The following is a 10,289-nucleotide window of genomic DNA, read 5'->3' on the forward strand; positions in this document are numbered from 1 at the left end:
CAAAGATAAAGTGCAATTTCAAACCACGAGCGATGATAAATGGTCGGGGTAGGCATGGTAACGAGTTCAAGAGATACCTGACTTCATTAAGCCACTTTCAGCACGAACAAGTTAACATTTTGTTTACAATTCATTTGATCGTTTCATTAATACCATTAAAACACACTTTGCCCCTTGCTGTCGACTGAAAATGACATCACGTGTGCTTAAAGGTAACGACCAGCCATGGCTCAGTTTGCTAATGGAGCAGGATGGGGGCAAAAATGAAATAAATACAAATGGAGCAGGATGACATAGAGCAGCTCCCCCTGGTGGGTAGTGTGCAGTAATGCCTTAATTACTGAGCCAATCGGCATCAGTGCTCTCCTTATACTTTGTGGGTTCCTTGCGTTGCAATCCCTCTACTCTGTCAACAGGTAATGTGCCATGCGCTGCCTTAGTGACTTTCTTTTGTCACGCTCTTTTGTACTGAGGAGGCGGGACTTCTGACTTCCCGGTTTTCACACATCAGCTTTGTTTCCGTTTCCTGTTTGCGACGTGCGGGCGGCGTCCCAGTTCTTGCGCTTTTGTGCCCCTCGGTTGCGCGTGCTTGTCGGCGGGTGCGAGTGTGTAGTGTGTCTGTCTCAGTTGTCCGAAGCATTTCTTAGAGTTGAGATGCCGCGGTGGGGGTGCGAGTGTTGGGACGCGGCCATCAGTGGCCGGAAACGACGCTGATGTGTGAAACCCGGAAGTCCGTGGCATCTACCCCGCTGTGGATGCCTTCGAGCTCTTCCATTTGTTGGTTTGGCTGCAGGGGCAGTCGTGTGATCTCCGGCAAGGCTCGTCGGTATGTATGGCTCAGGCCACCTGTCTGTTTTCTTTTTAATCACATTAATGAATAAATATTGATTTAAACGGAAGAGGATAAGGGCCAGTGAAGAGAGGGAGAAAAAAAGTTTGGCAGGATTCTCCAAATTCTCTTTAAAGTGAGAATCCTGGCAACAACAAAAACGTTTCCCCCCTCTTGACTGACAGCTCTGTGAAACACTGCTGCTTTGTTTTATTTTTTGTTTATTTTAGACAACTTATTAGTGTTATTTTAATGCCATGCCCCAATCGGTGTGATTGGCGTCAGTTGGCCATACAGGCGGAGCGCAGCATTGGCCACACCCATTTTTACTGTCTTTTAATCAAATTGTATTGTGATTGTTGTGTTTTTTTGTACTTCTTCTCTGTTTGCAGGGGTCCCCACATGCTGTGCAGTGTGGTTTGCGCGTCGAAGGGGGGGGGGGGGCGAAGCACGAACATCTTCCCCAGCTAAAAATGCACAAAGCGTCTCTCGCTATTCAACAAGGCAACGGTGATTAATTGTGCAAGAACATAATTAATTGCAGCGTCCATGTTGGGTTTCGTCACAACTGCTTATTGTAACAATCCGCAGTGTGGCGCAATTTTGTTTTTTGAGGGCATGTTCAGCGCTTTTTCGTTTTGGGCTGTGAATGTTTTTGTTGCGGGGGAGGCACGATAACTGGGATGCGCGGTGGTGTTTCTTTTTTTGTTGAGTTTCTTTTGGATAAAAGTGAACCTGTTGCTCTCCCGTTTTTGCTGCGCCGATCAGCCACCGCGCATGACAATATCACACCCCAAGCTCAATGTCTCTCTGTGATTGGTTCGGAGCAGTGGAAATCGACGGGCTTGGTACAAGATGTATTCTCGGGACGTTGTGAACTGACAACTACTGCAGAATGAATCTTGCAGAGCAAGGTTACAGGAATCCAGGCTGCTTCAACTTTTGTCTTGCACAAAATGTCCTCGTTGCGTCCACCGAAGCGTCTGTAATCTTTCCAGTCAATGTCAATCAAGGATGACGGGCGTGGGGATGATGGGAATTGTTCTACATCTATGTGAACTTCTGTTTCCTTGAACCCTGACTGTGGATGGTGCTGTATGATCAAGAATGACGTATGCACGGCCACTCCTGACGCACCGAAACATTTCCGGCCATGTCTCCGAAATCAGGTGAACGGCAGCCGCAGGAATGAATGACAAGCCTTTGACGTGGGCCTTACGCTTTTCTTATACGGAAAGAAAATATACATAGGGGACACCTGGGCTGATTGTATATCACAGGTAAGTTGTCACGTTGCAATTTGTTCTCCACCAGAGGGCGCAACGAAAAAGTGGAATACCAGTTTGCTTCTTTAATGGTCAGGGGTTGTTTACTTTCTGAGAAGAGAATAGCACATTGTGAGCTGAGATGAGTGCCAGTTATAATAAATCGGATTTATAGAGCGCTTTTCTAGACACTCAAAGACGCTTACAATGGAATGGATACATTATTCATGCACTCCAACATTCACACTGTGGTGGCGGCAAGCTACTTTAAGTAGCCACATTTCATGATGATCCATACATGAACTGAAATGCTTTCTTTTATTTAAAAATTCTATTTAATCTCAAATTTCCAGTTTAAGGGAAGCAAAACCGGTACCGTCCACATGTTTTCACTCACATTGGGCTTTTCTATTGTTTTATTCTATTCTCGCATCCCATGTTAATGTTAGGATTATTATACTACTTGTACTAATCGCCATCTTATTTGAGAATCAATCAATTAATCAGTCTTTTTTGTAGTACAGTATGTGACTAGTTTCTGTACAGTGCGCTGGTCCAATCACATGGCGCCAACTGGACGCTGTTACCGGCCGTCTCGCCTTCGTCCAATAAGCGCAAAGCGCGGGGAGGGAAGTGTTGAGTGTCGTCGTTCTCAGCCAATAAGAAGCCGAGGCTTTCCTTGACATAGCCGGCTGGACTCGCGTGTTTCTTACCGGCGAGGTGAGCGAGCGAGCGAGCGAGCGACTGCTAGTAGTATAGACTCGAGCTAAGCTAAACTAAGCTAGGCTAGGCTAGGTTAGACTCAGCGATCTTGAAATCGACGTTTTGGACTTGCGCGTCATATCAGAGAGGCTCAAATGTTGTCGGCGGCGGCGGTGCTGCTGCTCGCGGCGGTGCTGGCGACGAGCGAGGCGCTCAAAGAAGGAGAATGTGAAGGTAAGCGGTCTGAAGCCAGCTAACGTTAGCCCGGACAGGCAACTCCGAGCCAGAAAGTCCAAAGAACGCCAGGAACAAGTCAAGTCAGCCCTCCAGACACCCCGACGTCACCATTCCCAAAATGATTGGGATGATTAATTGCTGACATGAGGTGAACGCGAGAAAGTGTTTCAGTCCAAATGGAAGCGCGTCCTTCATTTGGGGCATTCGATGGAGTGGTTACAGCGTCCCCCGACCTTTTATGGCGCCAATTAAGGCACATGGTTTGACTTTGGAGCGCCACCAAACCAAAAGTTGACTTCTAGCGTATTTGTCTATGTGCCCAAGTCTGGTCGTGGAGAGCCGCGGCCTATCCAGCCCGTTTTCCTTGTCTCCCTCCTCCGACGCAGCTGAATCCAATGATCGGCTCATCTGATAACGATCGTGACCATGAATCAGGTGTGTTAGTGGAGAGAAACACGGGGACCCGGCTGGATAGGCGGGCGCTTTCCAGGGCCGGGCTTGGGCACCCCTGGTGTAAGCCGTGTTCACAGAAAAGTCTCAAAGGCCTCAGAATGATGACAAAAGATCAACGACTTGACTTCATCCAAACTCCCCCAACACAGATGGAGGGAAATACCTTCCGGAATCTCTGGATGCTGAGTGGACACCGTTTATCGCTGTATGGTGCGCCACAATGTCAGCTCAAGTGGCATGAGAGGCTCTTTCATGGGAATGGACTGACTTGGCAAAGTGGAAAAAAAGTGGGCCGGCATGACCCAGTGGTAGCGTATCAATTCTCCCAACTGCCAAGTTGCGGGTTTGAACTGCATGTAACGTATGTTGGGTTTTTTTGTTTTGTTTTTGGGAGGGGGGCGGGTTTCGTTCAGTTATTTGCCGGCAGTTTCAATTATTGGCAAGAAATTTCGAACATGTTCAAAAATTGATGGCCACAAGAAAAACATGAACACTTTGCGAATGTCTTCACAACCTTGAACGGACGCTGACGAAGCCACAACCGCCACTCGGTGAGTGAGTTGAGTGCCTTGAAGCAGGCCTGCTTGATGTCAAGTAAGTCTTAAGTCCAGATTGAAACATTTGGACTGCTGTCAAAAGAATGATGACGACGATGGCGCCGTCTGAATTTTCTGCCAAATGGATGACGTGAAAATGACTCATTTTGAGAAGAATTGATTTGAAAAAGGATCATTATCAATTTCCAGCCCGCTGAGTCCTCACGGCAAAGGGAAAGATAGTCCAAAGAATTGACAACCATTTTGACCAGTAACAAATTGTTCAAATGGCCCAAATCCTCACAGAGTACCCGGAGAAAAGCCACGCAGGCACGAGGGGGACGTGCAAACTCCAACCAGGAAGGCCGAAGCCCGGACTCCATCTCGCGTCCTCAGTACATTTTTGTCATAAAAGCAGGCGGATTCTTTTCTTTCTTTTTTTTTTTTTTTTTTTAAACAACCGTCTGCTCTTACTTGGGCAAACATTGATCAACGTTTCTGCCAATTTTCTGCCCAATGTTACAGTTGATCTTTGTACATTTTCTGCTCTGGCATAAAGAGATGGCATTTTTCTAAGCGTTATCAATGAATTGAAAACCTAATGAAGAGATGATTGAAAGTTGTTGTTGTTGTGTGTGTGTGTGTTGCAGTGTGTGTCACTTTTTTGGGCAAGTTCTACGGCTCTCTTCAGGAGCACAAAGTGGACATGAAGAGCGACGATGTGGAGAAGGCGCTCCTCAAGAGCTGCGGCGCCGCAAAAGGCAAAGAAAATCGTTTTGTAAGTCTCCACACAAAGTTGAGCTTGCCTCGCCGCCGGCGCCGCCTGCTAACCCGGAGTGCCGTGTGTGTGCGTGTGTGTGTGTGTAGTGCTACTACATCGGGGCGACCAGCGACGCCGCCACCAAGATAATCAACGAGGTGTCCAAGCCGCTCAGCTTCCACGTCCCCGTCGACAAAATCTGCGAGAAGCTGAAGAAGAAAGACAGCCAAATCTGTGAACTGCGATACGGTAGCCGCCACGTCCGTTTCCCGCCTTCCGATCTTTTCGGGCCTGCGTGCAAGCCACACTTGCTTCCTCGCTTGCTGTCAAAACAAAATCCAAAGTTTCACATTTGCTTACTTCAAGTGAGCTCTTCAAAAGGGTTTGCTCCTTTTTTATTTTTGTCTTCCATGCGTTGAACTCGGCGGCGTCCAAACTGGCTTTCGGACGTTTCCCTGCTCCAACAAACAGGATCGTTATCAGGCTTTTGCAGCGCTTGCTGATGAGCTTCAGGTGTGTTGGAGAAGAGAAACATCCCACAAACCTGCAGGCCCTCAACTTTGCCCACCGCGGCTTTAACTGACAGTTAAAGTGTTGTTTAGCTGGTTTGTGTTCCCCGTTTTGGAGTCAAGATCGGGAGGATGGCATCGTCGCAACACACGAAAATGTATTGCCGACGTCCATCGAGACGTCCGGCGGATCCCGGAGAAAGCTTGAAGGCCTTCATGGAGCTCTGGACGATGACGTCACGCGTGCCACCATGCGGCGTGCCAAATGTTAACGCCGCCACTTTGGCAGTTGGGAAAAGGCCTGCGCCACTTTGAGTAAATACCAGCGCTGCGTTTTTCCAGCTGCCGGCAGGCGAAGCATAAGAAGGGCCACGAACAAGACGGAGAAGTTTGATCCTTTTCGTGATATCGGTGATCGCCTCACTTGCCTGTGTCGCGACCGCTTTGTTTGTATCAGTTGAGTCGATCAGGAAGTCGTGGAGCTCGATTGTTTAGATCAGGGGTGTCAAACTCCGGTCCTGGAGGGCCGCAGTCCTGCAGGTTTTGGATGTTTCCCTTCTCCAACACGGCTAATATATCATCAGCAAGCTCTGCATAAGCCTGATAACAATCCCGCTGATTGGAATCAGCTTGCGTTGGAAGTGGGAAACCCGCAGGCCGCCGTCCACTGTCGGGAGAATGAAATGTTTGCGTGTGTGCGTGCGTGTGTGCAGACAAGCAAGTGGACCTGAGCTCGGTGGACCTGAAGAAGCTGAAGGTGAAGGAGCTGAAGAAGATTCTGGAAGAATGGGGCGAGTCGTGCAAAGGCTGCGCCGAAAAGTCCGACTTCATCCGGAAGATCGCCGAGCTGATGCCCAAGTACGCGCCCGCCGCAGCCAGCGCGCGGACTGACCTCTGACCTGCATTTGGGTTGCGTTTCTTCTTCTCATTCGACTCACTCAGGACTCTGACAGGCTCCGCCCGCTGTCCGGGCGGGCCGCATCACTTCCTGTTTGTGTTTGTATTAAAAGCACCTTTCACAAACAATTAAGGGCGCTGCTTCTCAAACGGGGCACTGCCAATGTTTTCCCAGAGGTGCGAGCGAGGACTCGTCCCTCTGTCAGCTTGGAGTCCATTAAAAGCTCTCGACTTGATTGGCGCGTGTCAAAACGTACGTCTGCCCTTCCCCAATCAATCGCTGCGTGTCGGACGGCATCACCTTCACAAACGCTTTCTTTTCTACTGCAACAGGTGCTCGTATTTATTGGAGTTTTGTTTTTGAGAATATATTTCCATCAGAATGTTCATCTTTGACTTTAAAAGGAGAAAACTATTTCTATATCGTCAAACCATTGCAACTCTTAAATTCTTGGGAACAAAAATAATAATCATCTGCGTTGGTGAACATTCCGAGCTTTTTTTGAATTGCTGTGACTTCATGTGGAAGTTGTGTTGAGACATTTCCCGATGTTTTGATGACGTTTGTTTCACAGATGAACATGATCAACTCCTGGCAACTTGCATCACTAATGCGTGTTCATATGTGAAATAAAGACAAATTCTTCCAACTATTTTGTCTGGTGACGTGGCATGAGATTTTTCTCATTCAAACTGGAGGAAATAGTCTGCTCACGTACTCTCTTTACACTTGATTTTATTGTTTGCATTTTGTACAATAAAAAATAAAGGTAGCGATTACAGATTTGGTAGTCACATGGCTAATACCATAACTTGCTGTCAGAAAGAAACTGGGGGGCAAATGGCATTACTTTTTGTGACAACGACCAAACTTGCGAAAGAGTATTCACCAAAGCGTGACAATTTTGAAAGCTGAAAAAAATGGCTTCAAATGACACCAATATTGTCTGTCCCTGCGTGATGACGTCACGCCACGACGGCCGGCCGCCCCCAAACGTCGAAGGAAGGCGCACAATCCGCGCATTCCTATTGTCCAAGATGGCGGCGGCGTCGTCGTCGCTCTCCCGTCGCTGACTGGCGGACATGTTATGCGTTTCCAGCTACTGTTGGCTTCTCCGTCGAGGGGCGGAAGTGGCGCTTTAGCCGAAGCTGATTGAGGCCTAGTCTGCCGGACGTCGAGGATTCTTGTCGCCGGAGGAGCTCCGTCCCGCTCGTCGTCGTCGTCCTTCCCGCCGACATGAAGCGGCAGGCCGCCAGGGAGACTTCGCCTCCGCTACCGCCGCCGCCGTCGTCCAGGGCGGCCGCCAAACGCCTCCGGGAGCGGGACCGAGAGGGCGGCCGCCGCGAGGAGCCCGGCCCCCCGCCGCTGGCCCTGCTGCTGGCCGACAGCCGCGGCGGACACCGCCGGAGGAGCCGCAGTCGGGAGCGGGACAAGGCGGTCGCGGCGGCGGCGGCGGCCGGACTGCGGCCCCCCGCCAGGGACTACAAGACGCTGCTCATCAGCAATGTCAGCCCGCAGGTCCCCGACGACGACCTGGAGGATGCCCTCTTCCATGAGTTTAAGAGGTACGGCGACGTCAGCGTCAAACTGTCACACACGCCGGAACTGGGCCGCATCGCCTACGTCAACTTCCGGCACGCGGAGGACGCCAAAGAAGCGCGCCACGCCAAAACGTCGCGGCTGCTCCTGGCCGAGCGGCCCCTCAAGATCGAGCCCGTGTACGTGCGCAGGAGGAGCGTCACGCCGCCCGACGTCACCTACCTGGCCGCCGCGCACGCCCACGCCACGCACGCGTCCTACCCGCCCTACCGCCAAAGGTCGCTGTCGCCGCCCGGACCCTCGCTCAGTTTGCGCGAGCTGCGAGCGCGTCACTACGCCCTGGAGAGCCTGAGCCGCGAGCGCCTGCTGGACTATTACGGGATGCTGGACGACAGGGGGCGCCCCTACGGCCTGGCGCCCGCCCCGCAGCCTCCGCTGCTGCCGCCGCCGCCACCGCCGCCGCTTGACGACCTGAAGCCCGAGGACGACCAGCGAGCCACCAGCAACCTTTTCATCGGCAACCTGGACGGCGGCGTCACCGAGGCCGAGCTGAGGCGCGGCTTCGACAAATACGGCGCCATCGAGGACGTGGTCATCAAGAGGCCCTCGCGGGGCCAGGGCGGCGCCTACGCCTTCGTCAAGTTCCAGAATCTGGACATGGCCCACCGCGCCAAGGTGGCAATGCAGGGGCGCCTGGTGGGCGGCCATCCCATCAAGATCGGCTACGGCAAAGCCAACCCCACCACACGGCTCTGGGTGGGCGGCCTGGGGCCCGCCAACTCGCTGGCCGCCCTCGCGCGCGAGTTTGACCGCTTCGGGAGCATCCGCAATATCGACTACGTCAAGGGCGACACTTTTGCTTACGTCCAGTACGAAAGTCTGGATGCGGCGCAGGCGGCGTGCACGCAGATGAGGGGCTTTCCCCTGGGCGGGGCCGAGCGCCGCCTGCGCGTGGACTTTGCCAAGGTGGAGGAGACCGTTGCTCGCCCCTTCGCACCTGTGCAGCTGCTGCCCCACTACGACGCGCCAGGCGACGTCTACGGTCGCCGGCACAGCCGGGAGCGCGAGTCCCCGCTCTCGCAGAGGGCGCGTGACTTTGCCCCCAGCCCCCCGCGGGGCCCCGACAGGAGGGCGGGCCTGGCGGCGGCGGCGGGTCTGGCGGCAGCGGCGGCGGCGGATGTCTTCGGCAGGAGCGGCAGGGGCCGGAGTCGCAGCAGGGAGCGCTGGCAGAAGGAGCGCGAGGAGAGGCGGGGCCGGAGGCGGAGCCGCAGCCTGTCGGCCGATCGGGAGAAGGGGCGGGGCCGCGCACGGGCATCGCCCGACGTCAGCCCCGATCGCGCGCGCATCCGGGCCCCCGACTCCACCACGGAGCCGCGCGACCACACCCCCGACGCCAAGGAGGCCGGGTCTCCCACCGCGCGCCACCGTGCCGGCAAGCAGACCGACGGCCACCACCACCACCGCGGCGGCGAGGGCGCTGCCGTGTCGCCGGCCGCGGGCCCGCCCCCGTCGTGTCCCGGCTCGCTGTCGGAGTTTGCGTCGTCGTCGCTGTCCAAGTGTTGGCGCGGCGTGTTTGCGCTGAAGAACAGCAGCTTCCCGGCCCAGCTGTACCTGCTGGAGGGCGGCGCCCCCTTCTTTGGCGCCATCATGCGGCGCAATGGCGAGCCGCTCAAGATCGCCCAGCGCCTCCGCATGGACCAGAGCCGCCTGGACGAGGTGGCGCGTCGCGTCAAGGCGGGTCGTCCCGACGCCTTTGCCGTGCTGCTGGCCCTTCAGGGACCCGTGGACCGGCAGGCCGGCGGCCCCGAGGTGGGGCTCCAGGTGCGCCTGCTGCGCCACCTGGTGGCCTACCTGCGCAACAAGGAGGCGGCGGGCGTGGTCAGCCTGCCCGGCGCCAAGGAGGGCGGCCCGGGCGCTATGCTGTACGCCTTCCCGCCGGGCGACTTCTCGGTGCGGTACCTGCAAGCCGCCAAGAGGGCGGCGACGCGTCTGGACGAGGAGCACATGGTGGTGGTGGTGGTCAATGACACTAACTGACGTCAAGGGGGCGCCCTGACTCTTGCCGCCCGTCGGCGGCCACGCTATGCTACGAAACAAACTGAAGCTCCGCCTTCCCTCATGAATGGATAATTAGCACGTTGGTGTGTCTTCTCTTTTAACACTACAAAAACATCTTTCAACTTTTCATAATTGTTTGCTTTCCAACGTGATTGAACACATCCGGAAGTGAGCCGCTGAAAATATTGTTTCCATGGTAACCTTTTTCAAGGACTAATTGTCTTTTTATGTATTTTGTTTTTAACTGATATTTGTCATGTTGAAGAAAAATGTTAACTCTTTACAGCATCCCTCTTATTTTCTTTTCGCTACACACTACACAGCGCACTCATTCTCGCTTTAGCTGAGCTCGTCCACATGCTGGCATTGGTCGTGCTAGTCGACAACATCTTTCATCCATCTCTTCGCTGAACCTTTTATCCTCACTGTCAAGAAACAGCATTTTAGCATTAGCCACATGCTAACAATCATGTTCCATACGAACGCCACATTGTAGCATTTCA

General features: G+C 53.5%; 2 protein-coding genes across 2 annotated transcripts; both read left to right on the top strand.

Moving 5' to 3' along the window:
- Window positions 1-2,782: 2,782 nt before the first annotated feature.
- Window positions 2,783-6,972, top strand: manf (mesencephalic astrocyte-derived neurotrophic factor). The gene is made up of 4 exons (XM_086084993.1): window positions 2,783-3,030; window positions 4,673-4,800; window positions 4,890-5,031; window positions 6,005-6,972. The coding sequence occupies exons 1-4, from the start codon at window positions 2,952-2,954 to the stop codon at window positions 6,187-6,189; spliced, it is 534 nt and encodes a 177-aa protein (XP_085941119.1). The 5' UTR covers window positions 2,783-2,951; the 3' UTR covers window positions 6,190-6,972.
- A 193-nt stretch (window positions 6,973-7,165) lies between these two features.
- rbm15b (RNA binding motif protein 15B) lies at window positions 7,166-10,067 on the top strand. The gene has a single exon (XM_086084992.1). The coding sequence runs from the start codon at window positions 7,426-7,428 to the stop codon at window positions 9,763-9,765; it is 2,340 nt and encodes a 779-aa protein (XP_085941118.1). The 5' UTR covers window positions 7,166-7,425; the 3' UTR covers window positions 9,766-10,067.
- The last annotated feature ends 222 nt before the right edge of the window (window positions 10,068-10,289 follow it).

Source organism: Leptonotus elevatus, chromosome 9, assembly GCF_054856555.1.
Source record: "Leptonotus elevatus isolate MCC_2025b chromosome 9, RoL_Lele_1.0, whole genome shotgun sequence".
NCBI classification, from domain to species: Eukaryota; Metazoa; Chordata; class Actinopteri; order Syngnathiformes; family Syngnathidae; genus Leptonotus; species Leptonotus elevatus.